Raw genomic sequence first — 26,620 nt, 5'->3', positions numbered from 1 at the left:
TAACCTTGGTACTGTATTCTCCTTAGGACATCCGTTCATTGGGGGGGGGGGGGGGGGGGGGGGGGGGGTGATGATTCCAGGGACTTCTTGGAGTTGCAAATGCTTCAGCCAACTAGGTACCAACTGAGAGCAAAATCCATGGAGGCTACTCCCTTCCCAACCCAAAGTAATCATGCCATTTCAAACGTAGTTCCAGCTGAGATCAGCTATGTGGATGGGGAAAGGAACTCAAGCACATCCTTGACCATTTGACTTTCCAAATATAGCCAACAAATAAATTATCCTTCTACCTAATTATATATTTCTTTCCTTTAAATGCTCCTCCCAACCCCCCAGCATCCCCCCCCCCCCCCACCCAACTACATGAACAAAGTTGCAATTAGGGGGAAAAAGGTTCCTAATTGTATACTAGAAAGGAAAATTGTTTGCATAAATCAATTTATGGTCTATAAAATTTTAACAAAACAAGTTCAATTGCATATTTATGACACAAGGACAACAAATTTGGAAAAGCAGTTTCTTATTGAAATATACCAAAGAGGTCAACATTATGAATATACTAAAAATTCCAGGTTGCATGCCACATTATCTTCTTTCCACATTCTATGCTGCATCAGACAGGAACCTTATCTGATAGCCAGGTCACTCTCAAAAAGAGCTTTTTCCCCATTGGATCATGTCTTCCTAAGTACGCATTTTAACCAAGAGTCATGCAGCATGGAAAGAGGTCTTTCTGGCCAACTCGTCCATGATGGCCCATGTAAGCTGGTTCGACTTACCACCATTTGCCCATATCCTTCCGACCCTTACCTATCCATGCATCTGTCCAAATTACTTATAAATGTAGTTATTGTACCTGTCTCAACTATCTATGGCAGCTCATTCCATATCATAACACACTGTTTATAGAAACATTTGCCCCTCATTTACCTATTAAATCTTTCCCCTCTCACCTTAACCCAAAACCCTCTAGTTCTTAATTTCCCTACCCTGGGACCAAGATTCTGTGCATTTACCCTGTCTATGCCCCTCATGGTTTTATACACTTCTATGAGATCACCCCAAGTCTCAGAAGAATTCCCAATTGTCAAAAACTTTCAATTCTTGCCCTTACATCGGTTCCTCAGCCACACATTCCTATGCTCCTATTCTTACCCTCACTTACACATGACACTGGATGTAATCCTGAGATTACTACCCTTGAGATCCTGCTTTTTAACCCTTTGCTTAACTCCCGACTTAGCCTATATTTGTCATTTGTGCCAAGGTGAACAATAATCTCCAGCTGTTCAACCCCCACCCCCTTTCAGAATGATCTGCAGCCACTCAAGACATCCTGGACCCTGTCACCAGGGAGGCACACACCATCCTACAGTCCTGTTTGCAGTCACACAATCTCCTATCTTCCTAACGGATGCGTATCCTATCACCTTGTCTGCTTATTCTACCTGTCTCCGCTGTGCGTCAGTCGGGTTTGGTGCCACAGACCTGACTGCTGCTCTCCTCAGAACGGTCATATCCCCGACATTAGAGAAATGGCATACTTGTTCTCAATGGGAATGGCCACAGGGATTCCTGCACTCTCTGCTTACTCCCTCTTTTCCTTTCCTGGCGGTCACCCATCTACTTTCCTCTACACCTCGGGCATGACCACCTCACTAAAACACTTATCTAGGAATCCCACAACATCCCAGATGATCCTCAATATCCTCAATATCAATGATCCTTGAACATCGACTTCTCCAACTTTAGATAGTTCCTCTGTCCCTCCCGTCCCCTCCTCCTTTCCAGATCTCCCTCTATCTTCTTGTCTTCACCTATATCCTTCCTTTGTCCCGCCCCCCTGACATCAGTCTGAAGAAGGGTCTCGACCCGAAACGTCACCCATTCCTTCTCTCCCGAGATGCTGCCTGACCTGCTGAGTTACTCCAGCATTTTGTGAATAAATACCTTCGATTTGTACCAGCACCTGCAGTTATCTTCTTATACTTCTGATCCTCAATACATCCAGCCACAGCTCCTTCTTGCAGTCTGGCAGGAGCTGCAGCTGGGTGTACTTCCACATTAGTTTCCACTCAAAACTATTCCTAAAAACAATTCGTACCAGGCAGATTTCACCCTCCTATGTGCCCAAATATCATCTTCTATTTCTCAGTACTATTTTTTGTTTAAAACTTCAAATGCACGGCACTATTGCTGAGATGAATAAAGATGCCACGTAAGGCTGAAGTTATGGCAGTCACTGACATTCCATCAACTTTGTATTACTTTTCGGCGAGTTCTCAGAAAACTGATGAGAAAACACATGTTTTGCTACGGTACAAAAACATGCTGAATAGAAGATTCAACAGCCAGTAAATAGCTTGTGCCCAACACCCATACTACTGGTAATAGACACAAAAAGCTGCAATAACTCAGCGGGCCAGCTAGCATCTCTGGAGCTTTTTGTGTCAATCTTCGGTGTAAACCAGCATCTGCAGTTCATTGTATTAGATCTCTGACTCAGAGGCAAAAGCCTAGAATGAAAGACATTTGACAAATAGAATTGTGTTGGCTAAAAAAGGTATCAACTTTCCAAGTATAAGTTCAAAAAGGAATGCTAACCACTTGGATTAGGAAGAGACATTGCAGGCTGCTTGTGAAACCACACCCCAGTAAGTTGGTTGGTGGTTTTGGGGTAGAATAGAGCACTTCTTTTTGAAAAACAAGATATGGCTGTCTGCACATTGCTAATCCTTAGAGCCACAACAATGACAATTATCCAGCGATAAATTGGTCAATAAATGTCAATTAATTTTACCACACCCAATCTGGAAAAGCTCCAATGCCAAACAAGCACATTAAGGTTGGAACTGATCGTGATGCAATGAGAAAACCGTCATCTTATCAGGTTTCAAAGCTTCCAGTGGCATGTTATGTTTCTATGAATGGTAGAATTCAGTATCATTTTATTGAGTCGTCACCACAAGCTTTATGTTTTCCAGCAACCAGTCGATTAAATTCCAAAACTATCCCATTACAAAATCTAGCTATCCAGACAAATAAATTAAGCATCAACCAGGCTTAATTGTAGAAACAAAGAACTGCAAATGTCAGTTTATACCAAAGGGCTGGAGTAACTCAGTGGGTTAGGCAGCATCTCTGGAAAAAAACAAATGGTTGATGTTCGGGTCTGGCCCTTCTTCAGACCCGAACCACAACATCATCCATTCATTTTTACTCCAGAGATGCTACCTAACCTGCTGAGTTATTCCAGCACTTTGTATCTAACCTGTCTTATACATAAACCATCTAGAACTAGGGCACATAATTATGAAGATGCTTTATTGCAATATTCACGGAGTATTATTGTCAGGGTTTTTGTTTGAATAAGATTTCAGTTGAGGCCAATCCATGTGTGCTGATAATTCAGGATATTAAGCACACTATGACAGCAGGAACATGGGAATTTATTCCCATATCCCAGTTGACACTTTATCCTCTTCAGCTCCTCTCTTCATTTATTTATTTTTTAGAATCTTGGCCTACCACTTTGTTCCCAATAAGAACTTAAGACATAGAAAGACGTACAGGTATGTAGGTTAATTGGCTGGGTAAATGTAAAAATTGTCCCTAGTGGGTAATGTACAGGGATCACTGGGCGGCACGGACTTGGAGGGCCGAAAAGGCCTGTTTCCGGCTGTATATATATGATATGATATGATGATAAGGCAATGCACAAATTCGAATGACCTCAACATTTTTAGTGAACAAACACATCCAATGGTCTGGCACTCTCGTCAGATCAAAGATTGTGCTTCAGTATAAAACTTTGGATGCCACAGTTGAATTCAAAATTTCTATGGCAAGGGACAGAAACAGATACCATCAAGGTTAAATGTTGTAACATGTTTTGGCAGAATCAGCTAATCCCAAATCTAATCTTATATAAACGAGAGCACGTGGAACACTCAGTGGGTCAGACAGCATCTGTGGAAAGAAAAATGGAGCAAACGTCTCAGGTCGAAGACCCTTTATCAGAATTCAGAATTGAATCTCTCCTGAGGATAAGCAATGCAAAATGGAACATCTAATCTACTAGATGCCTCCCCTTAATAATGACAAAATTCATTCACTTTTGTACAGCTCACCTACCTCAGCTACTTTAGCACAACAATGTATTGAGGATAAATACAATAGTGTTAATAAGCTGATGCATGATTCTTATAACCAGCTTAACTCTTGATGTTCAGACTGCGAGTCAGTGTGCTCAAGGGTTGCAATTCTTGAGATCTACTGACCCTAACTGATATGGACTGGTAAGATAAGGAATACAGATGGAGTACAGAACACTTTGTAAAAGGTTTCAAGATGTATATTACGTTGTTAGCTGATAATATCAGAATTCCAACCTTTGCTGATTTTGCAGTGGATTGTTTTAAACTTTTAAAATCAACTTTAGGTGTTTAGTTTAGTTTATTATTGTCATGTGTATCGAGGTACAATGAAGAGCTTGGTTGTTGCATACTATTAAGTCACAGAAAAGACGATACATGAATACAATCAAGCTGTCCACATGTACAGATAAAGATACAACATTTAGTACAAGATAAAGTCCAATGAGAACCGATTAAAGATAGTTCAAACATTTCCAATGAGGTAGATTTCATATTACATATTTCAGATACAGCGCGGAAACAGGCCTTTTCGGCCCACCAAGTCTGCGCCGCCCAGCGATCCCCGCACATTAACACTATCCTACACACTAGGGACAATTTTTTTTTTTTACATTTACCCAGTCAATTAACCTACATACCTGTACGTCTTTGGAGTGTGGGAGGAAACCGAAGATCTCGGAGAAAACCCACGCAGGTCACGGGGAGAACGTACAAACTCCTTACAGTACAGCACCCGTAGTCAGGATCGAACCTGAGTCTCCGGCGCTGCATTCGCTGTAAAGCAGCAACTCTACCGTTGCGCCACCGTGCCGATGGGAGGTCAGCACCTCATTCTAGCTGGTAAAAGGATGGTTCAGTTGCCTGATAACAGCTGAGAAGAAACTGTCACTGAATATGGAGATATGTGGTTTCAAACCTCTGTACGTCTTGCCTGAAGGAAGAAGGGAGAAGAGGGAGTGACCAGGGTGAGACTGGTCCTTGTTTATGCTGGTGGCCTTGCCGAGGGAGTGTGGAGTATAGATGGAGTCAGTGGAAGGGAGGATGGTTAGCGTGACAGTCTGGGCTACGTTCACAACTCTGCAATTTCTAGCAGTCTTGGATGGACCCGTTTCCAAACCATGCTGCGATGCATCCCGATAAAATGCTTTCTACACCACATCTATAGAGGTTGTGACAGTTGTTGGGGTCATGCCGAACTTCCGAACCCTTCTAAAGAAGCAGAGGCATCGGTGTTCTTTCAGGCCATAGCTCCGATGAGGCTTGTCCAGGACAAATTGCTGGCGATATTTATTCCTAAGAACATGAAGCTTTCAACCATCTCTACTTCGGTTCCATCAATGCATACCAGTATGTGTGTACTGCTTTGCTTCCTGAAGTCTAATTTACTATGATCAAGTTCTACCAAATATAAAGATTAGATCTGAATGCTAATTTTGTTTTTTTTTAAAACTGCTGCAGTCTTTAAGGCAACTTAACTGGAAATTTCTCTTTCGGTCAATGAAGGAAGGAGTCTCATGCATCTGTTAATGACAGTATCGGTGGAAGTGATCATTGCACAGTCTTTGTGGAGGCAAAGTCCCTACTTCCCACTAAGGACATGCTCCACTGTGCTGTGCGGCACCACTAACATACAAAATGAGATGGTCTCAGAATAGACTTGGCAGCTCAATAATGGGCATCCAGGGCCACAGTTCACTATCAGAAATGCACAGAACATCCCTCCATCAATCATAATGAACAGCCATGGAAGCAAGATAGACACAAAAAGCTGGAGTAACTCAGCGGAACAGGCAGCATCTCTGGAGAGAAGGATTGGGTTTCAGGTCGAGACCCTTCTGAAGAAGCATCACCCATTCCTTCTCTCCAGAGATGCTGTCTGTCCCGCTGAGTTACTCCAGCTTTTTGTGTCTATCTTCGGTTTAAACGAGCATCTGCAGTTCCTTCTTACATAAGTCATGGAAGCAATTCGGATTCAACGACGAGAGTAGAACAGCATGACGCACACTACAAAAATGATGACCTACAAACATGTTCCCAATGTTGGGGGAGTCCAGAACCAGGGGCCACAGTTTAAGAATAAGGGGTAGGCCATTTAGAACGGAGATGAGGAAAAACTTTTTCAGTCAGAGAGTTGTGAATCTGTGGAATTCTCTGCCTCAGAAGGCAGTGGAGGCCAGTTCTCTGAATGCATTCAAGAGAGAGCTAGATAGAGCTCTTAAGGATAGCGGAGTCAGGGGATATGGGGAGAAGGCAGGAACGGGGTACTGATTGAGAATGATCAGCCATGATCACATTGAATGGTGATGCTGGCTCGAAGGGCCGAATGGCCTACTCCTGCACCTATTGTCTATTGTCTATACTAGCCAAGTGAAGCTGCAATCCACGTGGATTAAACAACATGTAACAGAATGAGCCAAGTGACCTCACAAACAATGTGCAAGATCAGTCATGAATGCTTGTGGACAATTAAAATGGAAGTGTAGTTGACTCCAGGAAAAGCCTCATCTTTAGTAATGGTGGGCCCAGCACACAAGTGTCAAGCAAAAGACTAAAGAATTTACAACCACATTCAACCAGGATGTGCCTAATTGATCTATCTGGTCTTACTTCCGAGATCCCCATCAACACAGCAGCCACTTAATATCAAGAACATCAGATACAGCAAGATGTTGAGAACAGATACCATCCTCGTTGTGGTACCAGGGACTTGCATTCTAGAACTAGTTGTGCCTTCAGCAAAATTATTCAAGTATAGTTGCAAAACTGGTATTCAACTGCAAAACTAGAAAATTTCCCTAGTACATCCTATTCACAAAGGGCAAGATAAATTAAATCCAGCTGAATGAACCCTTTCATCTACTCTTGATCATCAATGCCCAGTTTGCATTTTGCCAGGATCACTTGACACCAGAACTCATCACAATCTTTGTCCAAACATATAACCATAGAGCTGAACTTCAGAGGCCTGGTGAGAATGAATGCTTTTATCATCAAGGAAGCCTCTGACTGAGCACTGGGTCAAAGAGCCCTAGTAAATTCAATGCCAATGGACATCTAAGGGAAAAAATTCCACTGTCCGGAGTTATCATATCATATCATATCATATATATATACAGCCGGAAACAGGCCTTTTCGGCCCACCAAGTCCGTGCCGCCCAGCGATCCCCGCACATTAACACTATCCTACACCCACTAGGGACAATTTTTACATTTACCCAGCCAATTAACCTACATACCTGTACGTCTTTGCACAAAAGGAAGACCGTCTAAAGACCAGTCATGCCAGCCATAAGACCTCCCTGCAGTAGTTCCCCAAAGTATCTTAGACCCACTATCCTCAGATACTTGATTAATGATCTTTCTTTCATGATAAAATAAAAAATGGGGTTGTTCACTGATGATTGCACAACAGTCAGTTCCAATCGCAACTCTGTAACACATGAACCAGTCTGTGCCTGCATGCTGCAATATTCATGTATGGGCTGATAAGTGGCAAGAAATATTTGTGACATAAAAAATTGCCAGATTATGCCAGAACATTCAAATGATATTACCATCACTGAATGCTCCACCATCTGTATCCTTGGAATTATTACTGACCAGAAACTCAACCAGTACCACACCATAGATATATTTTGCTTCACAACATTAAACAGCTGCAGCAAACGATTCACCTCCTTACACCCCAGGGACTTTCCAACATCTCTTAGACATAGTCAGGAGCATGATGGAATTGTCCCCTGAGTGCATCATAACCAACACTCTATGATCAATGCCATTCATGTCCGTTTGATTAACCATACTAAACCTCATCAACCATACTATAAATCCATTGCCTCCAATGATGATACACAGTGGCTGCAGTATATCACACACTAAATGCACTAGAGTTATTCGTCCAATTTACTCCAACAGTACCTCCCAAACATCAACACCAAAAATGGGCAGCAAATTCACAGGAACATCAGCTGCAGATCCCATCCAAATGGTTCTTTCAGCAACAGACTGGTTCCACCAAGATGCAGGACAGAACGCCACAGGAAATCCTTTTTTCCCTGTGGCTATCAAAATGTACAACTCCTCCCCCTTCTGTCGTGGGGTAGAATGACCCCCCCCCCCCTCCCTCCCAAATCTTTGCACATCCCAATCTGGACTTTCCACTCATCACTTTAATTTCATGTTTCATGGATCTTGTTGTGTTTTTTGCCTGTTGGCAGACCAATTTCCTTCCTGGGATAAATAAAGTTCTATCGTGTCGTATCGTAAATCGACCACTATCCTGACCTAAATATGTATATCACTAGTCCTTCAATGTCTAAATGAAGTGACAGCTGTTGGGGTATCTTCACCAGATGGATTGCAGTGGTTCAAACAGCCTCAAGCCACCACCTCCATGTAGACAATTAAGAATGGGCAATTAATGCTATGCCTTGTAGGAGACACCCACATCCCAAAAATGAATACACTTGAGGTTGATTAGTGATCATTGCCATATTTCAACAAACAATTTTGATGTACATTCAGATATACAAGTGGCTGATAGAAAACCAGTCGAGCAATTTCCTTGCCCCAGATGTTATATTTTGGGCACTGTGTGAGCTGTGTCCCATCAGTGCAAGTAACTAGCATTCAATATTTCATAATTAGAGTCCGAAGAAGGGTCTTGACCCAAAATATCACGAGATGCTGCCTGACCCGCTGAGTTACTCCAGCACTTTGCGTCCTTTTAAATAGCATTCTCTCACACTCTCGCCTTCTACCTTGCAAATGATTGAAATGCTCTAGAGGATTAGGCAGGGGAAGTTATTCACTTGCTGGGGCCAATTCCCACACAAGGGATGGTCACACATGAGATGGCAAACTTAGGTTTATTACCACAAAGGATGTGAACATCACACACACAAGGTCAATGCTTGATACCCTGGATAGACACAAAATGCTGGAGTAACTCAGCAGGACAGGCATTATCTCTGGAGAGAAGGAATGGGTGATGTTTTGGGTCGAGACCCTTCTTCAGACTGCGGCGTAGACAGAGGAATTGGGATAGAGTCTTTACAGGAAACAGGGTGGGAAGAAGTGTAGTCTAGATAGCTATGGGAGTCAGTGGGTTTGTAATAGATGTCAGTCAATAGTCTGTCTCCTGTGATGGAGATAGTGAGATACAGGCATGAGATGAGAGACAGGCTTGATACCCTGTCCTTATTGCCCTCATTGAGAAATGAGTGAACATTGTCCCCAAATGCCTTTAGGTGCCGAGTTCCAAGACTTTGACTTAAAAATGGAATGGCAATCCATTTCCAAATTGGGATGCTGTGCAACCTGCCAGTGGTGGTGAACTAATGAGGCCACTGCTCTTACTGTTTAGAGCTACTACTGAAAAAGATAGCACAGGATGCGAGTTTGGAAATACTGTTGACGGTTGCACAGTAAACTGCTGAATTATCAAAACCAGATTTGAAATTTAGCTGTTAAACTAGCATCAACTGCACTTTGTGGAAGAGCGTTGCAAATTTATAAAACTTTGTTTGTGGAAATATTTGTAAAGTCTAGCTCTAGTTTTGTTTTGTTGACAAAAAAAACTAAACCAGATTATCTAATCATCACTGTTGTTTGTGGGATCTTGTTGTGTGCAAGTTGACTGCATATTTTCTATATTAAAAGCAGCTCTTTGGCTGTACATTGCTCAGTTATCTTGTGGTCAGGAAGCTCAAAATAATTTCATGCCTTCATTCTGGTTAATGTGGTGTTCAGTCACGAATGGTCAAGAATGGATGTGTTTTGCCACCCTCTTTATACTTTTTGCAGTATAGGGTGGTGAAGTGGTGGAACTAGTATAGTCTTATACTAGTATAGTATAGTCTTTATACTTGTTTAGTTTAGTTTAGAGATACAGCGTGGAAACAGGCCCTTCGGCCTACCGGGTCCGTGCTGACCAACAATCCCCGCACATTAACACTATCCTACACACACAACACACTAGGGACAATTTTTACGTTTACCCAGCCAATTAACCTACAAACCTGTACATCTTTGGAGTGTGGGAGGAAACCCAAGATGTCGGAGAAAACCTACGCAAGTCACGGGGAGAACGTCCAAACTCCGTACAGACAACGCCCGTAGTCAGAATCGAACCCGGGTCTCCGGCGCTGCATTCGCTGTAAGGCAGCAACTCTACCGCTGCGCCACCATTGCTGTATAGGGTGGTGGCAATGGTGGAACTAGTATAGTCTTAAACTAGTATAGTAGTCTTTATACTTGTTGCTGTATAGAGTGATGTAGTGGTGGAACTAGTATAATCGCTGCCTCATAACTCAGGCGATGCAAGTTCAATCTTGACTTCTAGTGCCTAGTTTGCATGCTGGGTGGCTTTGTACCAAAAAGGGGGGGGGGGAAATGATGGGTAAAATTAAGCAGGACTTCTGCAACTGGGTGCTTGCTGGTGAACATGTCCTTGGTAAGTTGAAAGGCCCGTAACCGTGTTTAAAACCAGAAACCATCTTACATTTGTCCCTGATAGCAATATACCCAGGAAATACCAAGTTCAATATGAGGCAAAGAATATTATAATCTTTTAATCCTTGCTCTTCCCTGTACCTAAGGCTGTAGTTTTCCAGATCTTTCAAAGTCAAAGTCCCTATTTAACTAGTGGCCATCACCCGAGGGATTTTATCTTCACCATTCTCTTGTTATCACAAGTATACCACAAGTAGGCAAAATGCTGCAGAATCTATTGATAAGGTCACATATTTGTGATCAAGCAGCAACATCCCTCCTCACCTGGCCACACCCAACTCTCTATTGCAATTACTTCTGCCTGACAAAAAATAATGTGATCCTAAAGAGGATAAAACCTGAATCAGAACACCACTGAAATTTTATTCATTTGATATTAAACTCTGAATATCACATCACTATCTCCCGGCTGGTAATTCAATCGAATCAAGAGCTTGAAGAATGAGAAACGGCATGAAGAAGTCCTTTGTCTCCAGAGATGCTGCCTGGCCTGCTGAGTTACTCCCCAGCACTGTTCTATTCACATTTTACAATTTTAACTACCTCAACAACAAGTGTCAACATAACTACAGTCACGTTTTGGGCCATACCTGCATATGTTTGGTAAGTATGCTTGCAAGTACAATAGTTCTCACAAAATAAGATTTTCACTTCCTCCACATTACATGCCAGAGATAGAATTTGATCTGATTTGACTGGTTTTCACATGATTCAGTTACATTTTTGGACAGAGACACACAGAACAGTAATGTGCCTTTCAGTCTACCACACCCTTGCTAATCTTCTTTCGAGAAAAATAATTCCTCAGGTGTTTAGACACTGGGCAAAGTCTTCACTTAGGTAAATGAAATTTTGCCTACCCTATATCAGTGTCTGCATCACCTACAGTAACTGTTACCCCCAGTTCAAGAGTCACATTGGTGCTGCACCTTTTTAAACACACAAGTTAGTATAACATAAATTGATCAGATTATTTGGCTCAGGCAACAAAATGTTGGAACACACAAAGTGTGCTTCATGTCCTTTATGTCCCTTCATGTCCTTTCACACTCCCACCTGCACCCTCCGCTCTGCTGCTGCCAATCTCCTGTCCCCCCCCCATCCGGACCAAACTCAGATCCTGGGGGGACAGGGCTTTCTCCATCGCTGCTCCCACCCTCTGGAACTCACTACCCCAAACCGTCAGAGACTCCTCCTCATTCACCACATTCAAAACATCACTGAAGTCTCACCTGTTCAGCACTGCCTTCAACCACTGAAGGTCACCTCATCTTCTGTCTCCTTTTTCTGTACGTTTACTTATTTATCTATTTATTCAATTCTCTATGTTCTAGAAATCCCTGTAAAGCGTCTTTGAGTGTTTGAAAAGCACTATATAAATGTAATGCATTATTATTATTATTATTATTATTATTATTATATTGTGAGGGATGAGGCAAGAATGTTACAGTAAAAGAGCACTTAAGTTTTAAGATGACATCTGATGAAAAATATCTTGTTTATTTTCTCACATACAAGCCAAGAAACTCCACAAATAATAAAACCACCCATGTCCTTAAACTAATTCAGCTAGTAATAAAGCTGAACGTTGAGGCAGAAAATAGCAGGAAAGCTCCAGCTTTCCTTTGTTTTGTTCAGAGTTAGCTTACAATGTGCTTTAAAATTGACCAAGTATACCAGGGAAATAATTAGTATTCAGGGAACTGAGTTTTTTTGAGAGGTTGTGGTCAAGTAAGTGCATCTTGTAGCTGTTGAATATCTGTGGAAACTATTCTTAATATTTTCGAAATCAAGCCTTGTGAAAAAAATATTCACATGCATGAAAGCAGAAACAGCTGGAATGTACATGAAGGCTGGCAAGCATCAAGATTGGAGAACCCAAACCATGTTCAGAAATATTGCTCAAGTTTGACCAGCTGTCCAGATGAAGTTTGACTAGCTAAAAATAGTGGATTAAAAAAAAAACTACTCAACCAACCATGATCACGCTGCAGTTGGGACTTCAGCTTACAAAGGAGACCATCTCAAGTTCACACCTCCATTCTCCTTCACCTACAGCCCACTCAAAATGGCTGAACATGGACTCATTCACATGGGTGCAAGTCAAGTTTCTGATGAACATATAGCATAAGCACTAAATTTCTCTAAACTAGCAAGCAAAGTTCATTGTATTTCCTAGTTGGGAACTAATAATAACCTCTTGTTCTCAATCAAGTTAAGCACTAAATCTTGTTTTCACATTTTTTGAATTGGTGATGCTTTTCAGCTCTGCTCACAAGTAATTGGAGTGTATTCATCAAGAATTTCCAGATCAGTTTGAATCAAAAGGAAGCCAGGTCCAAAACTCAATCACAGTTTTTCCCCCCACTTTCCCCTCAAAATTAAGCTTTTAGCTATGAAAGAATGGCAATTAGAAACAGCTTTAAAGATTTCCCTGGGAGTCTATAGTTACCAAAAAGTAGATTGGGCTCTTAAAGTTAGGCAGACAAGATTTTCATTCCAAACAATCTTTACTTAATTGAAATTGTAGGGTTGATAGGTGACTTTTAATCCAATGTCCCCAAGAATTTGTGAGATTTAAGAAAATCACCATTTACTCATTATATTTAAAAAAACAACATTGACTTCTCTAACTTCAAGTAGCCCTTGCTTTCCCTCTCTCTTCATCCCCTCCCCTTCCCAGTTCTCCCACTAGTCTTACTGTCTCCGCCTACATTTTATCTCTGCACCCCCTGACTTCAGTCTGAAGAAGGGTCTCGATCTGAAACATCACCCATTCCTTCTCTCCAGAGATGCTGCCTGCCCCGCTGAGTTACTCGAGCATTTTGTGTCTACCTTCGATTTAAACCAGCATTTGCTGTTCTTTCCTACAAAAGAAATTAAGAGATTGATTCCGAAAAGGATTCACCTGCAATGACTGTCTCTGATGATATTAATTTACTTCCCTTACTTTGTTGGACACAGAAATTATTAGCATCTAAATCTCTTGGCATCTGGGAAAGGCAAGGAGAAACAAATGCCACAAGAACGGGCGCTTCGAATTAAATATAATCGAACCAAATTTAAAAACTACAGTCAGATTTAGTTTGCAAGAGGCCTCTAAAGAGATTAAACTGCTGCTACAAAAGAGGCAGCAAAATGGTTGTTCATCAGTCCTGCCTCATCTGCAAGGATGTACATCAACTGCAGGTTTCAAGAGGAGCAAATGAACTGGTGCTTTCAAATGAAAAAAAATCTACAGATGCTGGAAATCCAAAATAAATGCTGGAAATACTTTGCTGGGAAGAGAAATGAAAGATCTTTTATCTGAAACGTTGATTCTCTTTCGCTTCCCACAGATGCGGCCTGAATGGTTGAGTATCTCCAGCATATCTTGTTTTTCAACTGGCATCTTTGTTTCATCAATCTCTTATTAACATGTTTTTTGGGTTTTATAGATTGGGAGCACAACGCATCGATATTAAAAAAATGTCAGCATCCTCTTACTTCTAACAGTTATTATGCATTTGCAGAAATAATTCTGTGCAGGCAGCCTTTTCAAAGCACAAAGACCACAAACAGCAGGAGCATGAATGTAGGCCATCCTGGTTCTAGCTGAAGTAAGAGAGCTTTTTCTTCACATCTGTGAAGAAAGAGCTCATTCTGCAATTGTGGCCTAGCATGTGTTACTGTAATTCTTTCTACAGTTGTAACAAGAACTCCATGTGTCTTCCTTTTTCTCACACATCTTAAGCTTTTAAGACTGATAAGCCGTATTGTCTATTCTATTTCCCTAATGTTTCCAGCATTTCCAACAATAACGTTGCCTACCATCAACATATTGTGTTGATCTAGATCTAGATGATCTAGATCACCTAGATTTTGAAAATGAAATGTTACAGTGAGACAAAGCAAAAATGCTTTTGTAAATATAAAAGTGGTGTACACAATTGTGATCACTGCTACTATTGCAACATAGTGAACTGCTGTTATCTACTGAATTAAACAACATCCTCCTTCCAGTAATAGGCCTGCACCAGATCTGAAGGGAAGTACTGACCAACCTTCTGGTATGACCACACAGGGACATGTGCAGGAATTTAAAGACATCCTTAAAGTGTCTGTGAAACAAGTGTTTAACCACTGTGATTCGCTTACTGCTATATCTTGTCTAAGGCAGATGCCACCCCCTATATTCATCGCTGGAACATCTGGATAATAAAGCAGGACATCTAAGTCAGAATCCCACTTGTCGACCTAAAGCTCTACATTCAACACCATAATTCCATCCAAACTCATCTCCAAATTCCAGCATTATGCAGTCAGCATTCCCTACTGCCGGAGGATTCTCGATCTCCTGACCCAAAATATTGCAATCAGTCTGAATAGGTGCAAAATACCCTCCACAGTAATTCTCAACACCAGTGCCTCGCAGGGATGCATTCACAGCCCCTTATTGTAGTTCCTGTACACTCACGACTGTGCGGCCAAATTCTGCTCTGACTCCATTAACAAGCTTGCAGACGGCATCACAGTGGTAGTCCAGATATGGAACAATGACGAGTCAGAGTACAGGAAGGAGAGGGAGAGCTTGGTAACATGGTGTCAAGATAACAACCTCTCCCTCAATGTTAGCAAATTGAAGTAGCTAGTTATCGACTTCAAATGAGGTATTGTACACACCCCAAATCAGCATCAATAGTGTTGAAGACCAAGAGCTTCAATTCCTTGCTGTTAAAATCACCGACAAATTGTCCTGGACCAAACACATTGAAGCTACAGCCAAGAAAGCATACAAATACTTCAGATTCTGAAGAAGACTATGGAAGTTTGTCATGTCTCCAACAACTCTAACCAATTTCTCCAGATGCATTGGGATGCACTTGGTTTGGCAACACCTCTGCCCAAGGCTGCAAACAATTGCAGAGTTGTGGATGTAATCCAGTCCATCACATAAATCAGCTTCCCCGCCTTCAACTCCATCTAGACTTTGCGCTGCCTCAGGAAAGTAGTCAACATAATCAAGGCCCTGCAAAATCCTGGTCATTCCCTCTGAGACTGTCATCTCAGAATATATACTGACCAATGTGAGGGTTAACAGTGAAACATTTATCTACCTGATTAGCTGACAAAAGGAATGGGAATAGGCAAGGGGAAGCTCTTCAATAGCATGATTGTCATGTTGCTAAAACTAGTTCTCCAGATGGCTAGTGCACAGATCTCAGACACTGGAATGCTGCAATTGATCTTCAGACAGGAAGGGGATATCAAGGACCCATTTTTGGTTGTTACTTTGCTATTTGAGAACTGGAAGCTGTGAACACATGAACCAAAATTCCAGAACAGACCAGTGGGGAATGCCATGCAATGGATAACAACAGATTTTCAATAGTCAATGACCCAATGTCAAGTTGTCCTATTTTACGGTCAGACCCCAGCAAAGCATGGACTTGCTTTAACCTGATTGAGATATAACAGGACAACTGCAACATGTTTCTTTAACCCAAGTTTGTGTATAAGGAAAGATAATATTTTTACTTTTTCAGAGAATCTGAAATACTAATCGGTTAAATAGATTTCCAAGGAGGCTGCCTTTAAATTTGGGCTCAGCACCCACCATTAAACACAGGTTCTTCATCTGACCCAAGCTCATATGTCACAGACATTGTGCTATATAACTAAATGTGCCATCACCAATCCCTGGCATTACTGGGAAACACAACCAAATAAGTATCATCTTCCCCTGTCACAACTGACAAATATACAATCTTCAAATATATTTTTGACCTTCATTAGTGGATCATCATTGTGAAGTAGATGTTCACTGGGTTCCTAACCTCCAATGAAATCCACTTCTAAAGATGTATTCCTGGCCTTCCAATGCATCTCCTTGCAGCACTTACTTTTTTTAAAAATCTGTACTTTCTCTGTAGTTTAAACACTAAACTCTGTTTCCTTTCTCTTTTTCCCTGCCTATTGTACTCGTGTATGGTGCAACTGCACTCTTGTATGGAACAATTAATCTACCCGGATAACATGCAGAGCAACGTTTTTAACCATATCTTGGTACACGTGAGAATAATAACCTTGTCTATTGGAGAGATACTGCTCACACTCCCCTCTCCTTCTGCCACAATATCCAACCCTTGATTCTACAAATATAGAACAGGTATTACTGCAGAGCGCCAAGTAAGTGCACCTACCTGCTATGAAATGATATGGATTCCAGCAGCCACCCTTGTTCGTATTCTCAGGCAGGGGCTGAAAGAGTAAAGATGAAAGGATGTGGGTCTCAATGTGTGTTCGATGGATTGAGCAATAGGCAAAAAAAATATTAGGGCTAGTAAATAACTGCTCATCTACCAAGACATCTTCAAGTAGCTGGCATGTTCCCCCCCAACAATGAATAATTAGATGAATCCAGGCAAAACAGGTGCTGAGGAAGCACATAAATAATCCCTTGACACTGCAATGCATTGTGATAGGGTTTCCAAATCTAATTGTACGTAAAGGTCAGAAAAGTAACAGAATTTGAGTTTAAATTAAGCACATGCATCCCAAAAAGAAAAATAACACCATACGTTTGTGATCTTATTGATAAAATTGTTGTCAGTAGAGGGTGAGATTATTTGAATAATGAAAATAACTTGGCATAATGGAAGGGGAGGGGGGGGGGGAGAAAACAGCACATGAAGAAAGGTATCACAAAATGCTGGAGTAACTCAGCAGGTCAGGCAGCATCTTGGAGAGAAGGAATGAGTGACGTTTCGGGTCGAGACAAAGAAAGGATATAGGTGGAGACAGGAAGACAGTGGGAGAACTGGGAAGGGGGAGGGGAAGAGAGGGACAGAGGAACTATCTAAAGTTAGAGAAGTCAATGTTCATACTACTGGGGTGTAAGCTGCCCAAGCAAAATATGAGGTGCTGCTGTTTCTCCAATTTCCGGTGGGCCTCACTATGACACTGGAAGAGGCCCATGACAGAAAGGTCAGACTGGGAGTGGGGGTTGAAGTGCTCAGCCACCGCGAGATCAAGTTGGTTAAGGCAGACTGAACGAAGGTGTTGAGCGAAACAATCGCCGAGCCTGCGTTTGGTTTCACCGATGTAGAGAATTTGACATCTGGAACAGCTGATACAATTTGATGAGGTTGGAGGAGGTGCAGGTGAATCTCTGTCTCACCTGAAAAGACTGTTTGGGTCAGATGGAGTCGAGGGGGGAGCTAAAGGGACAGGTGTTGCATCTCCTGCGGTTGCTGGGGAAAGTGCCTGGGGTTAGGAAGGGACGAGTGGACCAGGGAGTTACGGAGGGAACGGTCTCTGTGGAACGCAGAAAGGAGAGGAGATGGGAAGATGTGGCCAGTTGTGGGATCCCATTGGAGGTGACGGAAATGTTGAAGGATAATTTGTTGATTACGCTGGCTGATGGGGTGGAAGGTGAGGACAAGGGGGATTCTGTCCTTGTCACAAATGAGGGGAGGGGGAGCAAGAACGGAACTGCGGGATATAGAGGAGGCCCTAGTAAGAGCCTCATCTATAATGGAAGAGGGGAAGCCCCGTTTTCGAAAGAATGAAATGGATTGGAAACCCTCCAACGGGATCCCACTACTGGCCACTCGGGTCTCCTCTATATATCGCAGCTCCGCTCTTGCTCCCCCTCCCCCCATTCGTAACAAGGACAGAATCCCTCTTGTCCTCACCTTCCACCCCATTAATGAGTGGCAGCGTGATGCAGCTAGTAGAACCGCTGTCCTATAGCACCCGAGATACAGATTCAACCCTGACCTGCGGGGATTTCTGTGTGCGGTTTGCATATTCCCTCTGTAATCGTGTTGGGTCTGCCAAGAGCTTCAGTTTCCTCCCATATCCCAAACACTTGCTGGTTGGTAGGTTAATGGATCACTGAAAATTGCCCCGAGTGTGGAGGCCAGTGGCTGAATCTGGTGTGAGTTGATTAGAATATGGGGAAAATTAAAAAATGGGACTCATGTAGGATTAGCGTAAATGGTTGGTTGATGGTTGGGGCAGATTCGGAACTAAAGAACTGCTTCTGAACGGTATCTCTCTAAGACTCAAATTATTTGACTAGTGTCTACCCCAATAATTAATCCCAAAGCCATTTTTCAAAATGTGAGTTAAATATAAATGGAATCCCAAACACAAATATTTTCTTCTTACTAAGAAAACTGTAAACTGCACTTTCTCCATTTCCCCCTTTGAACATGTCCACTACATTGTACGTCCCTTTGATTTAAACTGGAACTAGCTTTCTCTTCCCATCACTTGTTTTCAAGAGAGTTAGATTTAGCACTTAGGGCTAAAGGAATCAAGGGATATGGGGAAAAAGCAGGAACGATCAACCATGATCATATTGAATGGCGGTGCTGGTTCAAAGAGCCGAATGGTCTACTCCGGCACCTATATTTCTATGTTTCTATGCAATACACATATTAGCAAAAGATGAATGACAGCAAAGGGATACTGACCTAACTGTTCTTTTTGAAAGGAAAGGTTAAGATAGAAAGCATATAGAGAGAATATTTTCACTTGTGGATAACAAAATAACTGGAGGCCAACTACTGCCTTGAAAAACTAATATAGGACTCTCATCAAAAATTCACTGGGAAATTCAAAAGAAAATTCTTCACTCAGAGTGGGGAGAATCTGGAACTCACTACCAGAAGGAGAAGTTGGACCAAACACTTGATGTTGGACCCATCAATCTCGATCCAGTGACTTGGCCTCCACAGCCGTCTGTGACAATGAATTCCAGACTCTAAATTAACTAGGGAAGTAGGCCAAGGAATGGCAGATGGAATTTAACTGACAAGTGTGAGTGATGTATTCTGGCGCGTCAAACCTAGGTAGGGCTTGCACAGTATTTGGTTGAGCCCTCAAGAGTGAAGTAGAGTAGAGACCTGGGGTTACAGGTACATAATTCCCTGAAAATGGCGATACGGTACACAGAGTGGTGAAGAAGGCAATTAGCACTTTTGCCTTCATTGGGAAGAGTATTGAGTACAGGAATTGAAACCACTCAAATACTAGAGGGCATAGTTTTACGGTGAGAGGGGCAAAGTTTAAAGGAGATGTGCGAGGCAAGTTTTCTGCCTGAAACGCACTGTTGGGGGTGGTTGGTGGCTGTGGCAGATATGATAGTGACTTTTCAGAGACCTTTGGATAGACATATGGATATGCAGAGAATGGAAAGATATGCATTATATGTAGGCAGATAAGAGAAGGTCTTGGCATCATGTTTGGCACAATGTGGACCGAAGAGCCTGTTCTTGTGCTGTACTGTTCTAGGTTGTATATCACGTTACAGCTGTACACAATGGAGCATTTGGAGTAAAGGGTGCAATTCTGATCACCTACTATAGGAACGATGTAATTAACCCAGAAAAGGTGCAGAAAAGATTCTGCCAGGACACGAGGGCTTTTGTTGTAAGGAGAGGCTGGAGCAGCTTTCTTTTCCCCTGAAGCACTGGAGTCTCAGTGGTGACCTTATACTAAACCATGAGAGACATAAATAAGAGGAATGATCAGTCTTTTCCCCAGGATAGAGGAATCTGGAACTACAGAAGGCAGAGGTTTAAAATTAGATTTGGATAGGTATACAGATTGTAAATGTTAGAGGCATATGTATCAAATGCAGTCAGATGGGACTAGCTCAGCTAGAAAATCTAGCTGAACGAGTTGGGCAGAAGGGCTAGTTTCCGTGCTGTATTATTCCATGAGTCTGTTTCTCAGTTATGAAGCCAATTGGTGCATGTAGTTACATATGCAGCAGCTAAACTCATTTTGTGTCATTTTGCAACGAAAATCAGACTTGGCAATCGAGTAATACAGGGGCTTTGCACTCAAATAAATGACTAAGATGATGTCAATATAATATTAAGTTTGTGCAGATACAAATTAGATAACTTTCTATTACTGAATATAATAAAAAGAAAAGATCGTACGATAACATTTCAAAGGAAACCGCAAATCTTTAATTAATCCATATTAGGATTAACATTTACAAAACACTGAATGCACGATATAAAACTACAACTCTTCACCATTTCATCTTTCTCATCCAATAAGAAAACAAACATTAAACACGTACACTTCAGTCTTTAAACATACATTTACCACGTGGATAATAAATCATCACTACAGACTGCGCTTTGCAGTCCAGGCCAAGTATATCCCTTGGTGAAAGTGTGTTACCAACAGGTCATGCTCTGCAGATAAGAAGTCCAGCCTCAGCGAGAAGCTGAACGATTGCCATCACTAAAAGCTTATTAATGCAGGAAAGGAAGGAAAGATCAAACAAGGTAACCTTTAAAGAGAGGCTGTTAAGGATCCAAGGAAACCAGATTTATGCAGTTCTTTAATCATTGACTTCCTAGCACAAACTGTAATGCTGAATATGAACTTATAAAGAATTGAGTACCATGGCTGTGGTTTAAGAACTGACACTGCCTGAAAATAGTTAGGGCAGGAGTCCACCAGAGTGGTTCATTATTTTTGGGCACCAACATTGACAGTGGACATGCAAAAAATATCCCACAGAGGAAATTGCAAAACCACTGCTCGACACAGTCGAGTGCATGTCCGTTTTACAGAGTAGTGAACACGTTGTCACAATAACTGCTTCACATTAAAGTGTTTCAAGTTCTCCAACTTCACTAGTTTAGAAGTGAAGATTACTAATTGGAAAATGGGTCATTATTCATAGCCCACGCAAATATACACGTTACGGGGAAAACCATTCTCAATATATATAGGGTGCAAATATTAGAGGACCCAGAAACAGGATATCATGACAAAGGAGAGGAGGGATTAGAAAATAAAAAGTTATGCAAAAGGACATAAATCAATTTTCCTTCGCATTTCCAACCCGAAAGATCACGCTTCATTAGCTTGCTGATAAAACACAGTGATGCCATGTTTCACAATGCAAGTTACCACATGAACAGAATTGGAAATTCTTTGCTTGATTGTTGAATAGTGCAGAAAGTTTTCCAATTGGGTCATTCTGAAGTGAGGGAGCTGTCACTGCATTGAAGAGATCTCCACTGCACACATACAACATTTTATAGACAGAGATTTTTTCTGTTTTAAAGTGGAACTGACAATCTGCACTATGCATACCACTAGCAGTAACTGGTTGCACTGTGGCCTGGATCACTGCTTTCCTACCACAGAGGAGCACTGTTTACAAAATTCTCAATGTATTGCATGTCTGACTCCAAGATAAAGAAGCAGTAGTGGAAAAATACTCGCACACAGACAGGCATAGCAAGACACAAGACTGCGGCTGTTGCAGACTCTCCTCTTACCAGGTTAATATTGAAGACCTTACAAGCCAGGTCATCCAAACTCTGTTTCTGTAGCTGTTCTGTGATGACAGTTACCATGGTAACCTTCCAGCCTTTCCTCATGTGTTGTGAAAGCCACTGCGCTCTTCCCTCTGCAACGCCTATGCCTTCATTCCACCATGTTTCGTGTTCCAGGGATGTGGAGCTTATAGAGTGGTGGTCATCTTACATGTGATGCAAAGCACTGGTACATTTCTTAACCCAATCTTTTCATTGCCTGCAAAAGAGCATTAAAAAAAGTTGTTTTTGTTAAAAAGAGACAACCCTGATTTAGAAGAGCTACATTATCCACAAATACTCTCTATCAATTACAAATTTAGGGCCATTCCAAAGGCATCAGCTGGAGGCAGTAATGTTTATACTGGATATCACAGCTGTCACTACTGTAACGCAAGAAAATGTGAAAATCTATGGAGGACTGTACCATGACATGCACCCTGACATTACAAGCAGAGAAAATATAAATAATTTGTACCAAATTATAAACTTCCCAGGCAGACATGTGGCAAAACATATGGAAATTGAATGTGACCAGATTTTTAATTCAAATCCACTATATTTACATTCTATTTCAGCATAAACCAAAATGCGGGAGGAACTCAGCGGATCAAGTAGCAGACCTATGGAGAGGAGGGGGAGGAATTGGTTTTATTTTTGGCCGAGATCCTATGTCAGGATTTAGTTTGGGGAGGAAAGATCGCCAGTGTAAAAACGGGGAAGAGTAAGATACTGGCCAGTAGTTTCCAAGTAGATCGAAAAGGGGTGAGGAATGATGAGCAGTAGAAGTCAGATAGGGAGGAAGTAGAGTAGAGCTGGGATAAATAGGCAGGTAGGAAGGTGGAAGGAGGCAAGTAAAAAAGACAAATGGAGCCAGGTGGGGGAAGGGATGGGGGGTGTAAGTGGAGTCAGAGCCTGGAGGGTGACAAACAGGGACTTAAAGGCTACTAGTGTAAAATCTTATACAGTGATAATGTGAACCATTATAGAAGAGATGAAAGACAGAGGGATCCAAATGGGGGATGGATACAGTTGGAGATGTGGGGTCAGTGGATGGAACTTGGAGGGAGAGGGGAGGGGATAGAAGAGAGAGAACAAAAATGGGAGGACTGAAGTGGATCTCAAAAGTTCATAAGTCATAGGCAGAGCAAAAGGAGGCCCTTCGGCCCATCGCGTCTACTCCACCATTCAATCATGGCCGATCTATCTTTCCTTCTCAATCCCATTCTCCTGCCTTCTCCCCATAGCCCTTGACACCCTTACTAATCAAGAATATGTCAATCTCCACCTTAAAAATACCCATTGACTTGACCTCCACAGCTGACCTCTGACTAAAGATCTGAAGGATAGGGGAGAATGCAGAAGATAAGGGTAACCAGAAACTTAAAAAAACAATATTCACACCATTGGTTTTAGACTACCCTGGTGGAATGAGGTGTTGTCCTCCTCGTTTGCACTGGGCTTGGGCACTCTGGCAGCAGAGAAGGGGAGCTGAAAGGGCATGCAACCAGGAGCATCACATGACCACTGCAAATAAAGTGCAGATGCTCTCCAAACCAGTCATCCACTGGATCACTGCATACCTTTCCTCATCCAGTTTCATCTGCCCATCATCTCTCATTATCACCTTCCTTACTTATCATATTCCAGCTTTGTGTCCCTGCTTATCACTATCCCCAACCCTCCACCTGTCTTCATCTGCCCTTATTCTCATGGTCTGCTTCCTGCTTCTGCCTCCCAACTCCACCCCACCCCCTCCCTCCCTCACCTGGCTCCTTCTGCCCATCATCCCTCCTTAGTCCACCAATCACCTACCGCCCCATCTCATTCCCCAACCCCACTCCAATTGATACCACCTACCTTCCCTCTCCATTCAGTCCTGATGCAGAATCTCAGACCGAAACATCGGCAATTCCTTCTACCCAAACAGATGCTGCTCCTCCACCAGTTTGTGTTTTGCTCCAGATTCCAGCTCGAGTCTCCTGTTTATGTTCTAGTTGCTTCCTTTGATTCTGTTAAAATGTTAGAATCAAATCACTTACTTGTTCACAAAAGGACACAGTGCTGGCGTAACTCAGTGGGTCAGGCAGCATCTCTGCAAAACATGGATAGGTGACATTTCGGATCAAGACCCACAAAGTCACCTATGCGTGTTGAAGAAGGGTCTCGACCTGAAACGTCACCTATCCATGTTCTTCAGAGATGCTGCCTGACCCGTTGAGTTACTCCAGCACCTTGTGCACCATTGTGTATTAACTAGCATCTGTAGGTTCATGTTTCTACTTACTTATTCATACATGCAAGAATGCTCTTAAAAAGGAGCAGATAATTATACTGTAAATTACTATTGAAGTCCCTTTCTTGAATTTGCTCAAAGGCAAAGCTCATAAATTGAGCAGGGTGCAGCTAGCTGATTCCAGTGTTCAAACAGTGACAACTAAGCAACAGTAACAACTGTTTAGTTTTTGTGAGAAGGCAAGTCTTTTACTTTTGCAATGCTGACAAAGCAACAACTACAGTTTGAGGTTATTGAACATGTCTAATACTCATGGTGGGAGATTGCTTCTCTGTAACACCAGAGTCAAATTTACATAGAGCACAATGTGGTTATTTAGTGCAGTTTGATAACGTTGTCAGTTACATCCTGTAGTACTGCTTATATATCATGTGTGCATCAAATGATCCTAGCAGACATGTGCTGTGCAAATTTAATTTAGAGCCTTCTCCATTTTAAATTGTAGGTCAAATATGAGAGGCTTTATTGCTGAGCTGGAGATGTTTAGTCAGGACAGGGTCTTAAAGCTTCTTGTCAAACTACTGCAGCATCATATTTGACAAGCTCTTGAGGATGACGATAACGATTTCTGAGAGTATAAGTTGTGAGGTGGGAGATTCATTAAATCTTTACATGGATCTTTGAGTTGTTAATCTCGTGGCATGTTTATCATAATGACCATCTGGGAGAGCACCATCGGAGAACACAGTATTTATATCTATGTTAGGTTTGCAGTGGTGGCAAGCATGGTGAAATTCAGTTGAAGGTGCACACATTTGGGATGAGTGCCAGACAGCTACATATGTTCAACCATTGGCGACTCCCACACTGTAGGGAACATGCCGAGTACTTCATGCTGGAACCCCAATTTAATCTGGTGGTCTCTTGCACATGTTCACCCAACACCTGATCTTTGCAACCGTTTTTGCAGATGAATACAAAAATCAAGATGCAGCCATGTGTCACCCAGGTGGGCAAGCATTGGGTCCCATTGGACTTATTTGTCCCAAAAAGTAACACTGACGTGAGTATTTCTCGTTATCAAAGTGAAACACTGAGATGATGAACAATGCTCAATGTGGCTGCAGTCTACACTTAACATAAATATCCTATTATTCACCGGTCTGATGTCAGTGTGCCTTAAATCCCTTTCAAAGTAAAAACTACAGAAGGCAGTCGTATAGAATCATCCAAACTCCTGGGATACTTTCTTCAAATGAATCTTTGGACTGGTCTAACTGCAATGGAAAGAGGAATCGGTCTAGGAAAAGATGGAATCCTTCCAGACCTACTCTACCATTGCAGGCCAAGGGCTTAAAAGTGCCTTCTGAGCTAATATGGTGGAGAATAGCCAAATTCCTCAAATTTAGCATGAAGTAATGGTTATTTGGCTTGGCCAAACCTAGGGAAAACAGCCAGCAACGTTGGAAAGCATATAGCGATATATGTTGTTGTGCATAACTTAACTATGGAGTGGCTCATCCTTCAAAGCATTACTCTGAACATTATGGCATCTAAGAACAAGCTGGTCTTGTACCACACAGAGTGTTGCCTGCAGCCTGAACATTGAGGCCAACGTCCAGAACAATCATAAGATCACTACTGCATTTGCTGATCTTTCCATTACACACAAAACAGTTTGGAATCACAGCCAAATGCAAAAGCCCTGCCTTCTGCCATGCACCAGGTTACTTCTTTGCAGGTATTTCTGGGAAATCGTCAAAGGGAGATAAAGTGAGAAGACCGAGAACTCCACCCTTCAACATGAAAGTATTCTCCCTGGACTGTTGAACATTTCGACAAGCGGCATGACAGTATGTTTATGAGAAAATTTGTAGACAGGGCACAAACAAACTTGCACAACCAGAAACTTTCAAAAAGAGATTGAAAAGGCTGAGACTTTGACTGTAGCTTTTCCATCCAGATAGAATAATTAATTGCAGAACTAAATATTCCTCCCTTCTTTCAACACATCATGTGTAAAATTACTCAATTTATAATACCATTGGAACTAAAATAGAACAAAACCAATGATATTGGACAGATTACCAGTCTTTACACATTGGGCCCTGGCCAATAACCATCTCTGGTTAAGAGAAGTTTATTGTCATATGCGCAAATATGAGGTACAGTTAACGAACAAAATCTTGCTTGGAACAGCATTACGGACACATGGACTCAGCCAACACATGAAAACATAAATCAAACCTAAATTACCCATATTTACAAGACAGCAAAAAGAACAGGACTCTGCAAAACTAGAGACATTGGTCCGAATCACAATGAGAAAAATTTCACAGTAGGACTCGTTTTCTCCATCATGACTGCTCTAATAT

General features: G+C 41.9%; 1 protein-coding gene across 4 annotated transcripts in view; it reads right to left on the bottom strand.

Moving 5' to 3' along the window:
• Positions 1-26,620, bottom strand: part of LOC144599938 (protein FAM53A-like) — a 101,745-nt gene that overhangs the window by 52,299 nt on the left and 22,826 nt on the right. For 3 of the 4 annotated variants that reach the window (XM_078411206.1, XM_078411208.1, XM_078411207.1), the window contains exons 2-4: positions 23,870-24,021; positions 21,974-22,229; positions 16,853-16,910 (exon numbers count right to left, since the gene is read on the bottom strand). In XM_078411206.1, the coding sequence (XP_078267332.1) occupies positions 16,853-16,910; positions 21,974-22,075 (160 nt within the window). In that variant the 5' untranslated portion in view covers positions 22,076-22,229; positions 23,870-24,021. The remainder of the gene's footprint in view (positions 1-16,852; positions 16,911-21,973; positions 22,230-23,869; positions 24,022-26,620) is intronic. The other variant, XM_078411209.1, reaches the window with a different exon arrangement.

The sequence above is a fragment of the Rhinoraja longicauda genome, chromosome 14 (assembly GCF_053455715.1).
Source record: "Rhinoraja longicauda isolate Sanriku21f chromosome 14, sRhiLon1.1, whole genome shotgun sequence".
In the NCBI taxonomy this organism is placed as follows: domain Eukaryota; kingdom Metazoa; phylum Chordata; class Chondrichthyes; order Rajiformes; family Arhynchobatidae; genus Rhinoraja; species Rhinoraja longicauda.
This window is presented reverse-complemented; position numbering and strand designations above follow the sequence as displayed.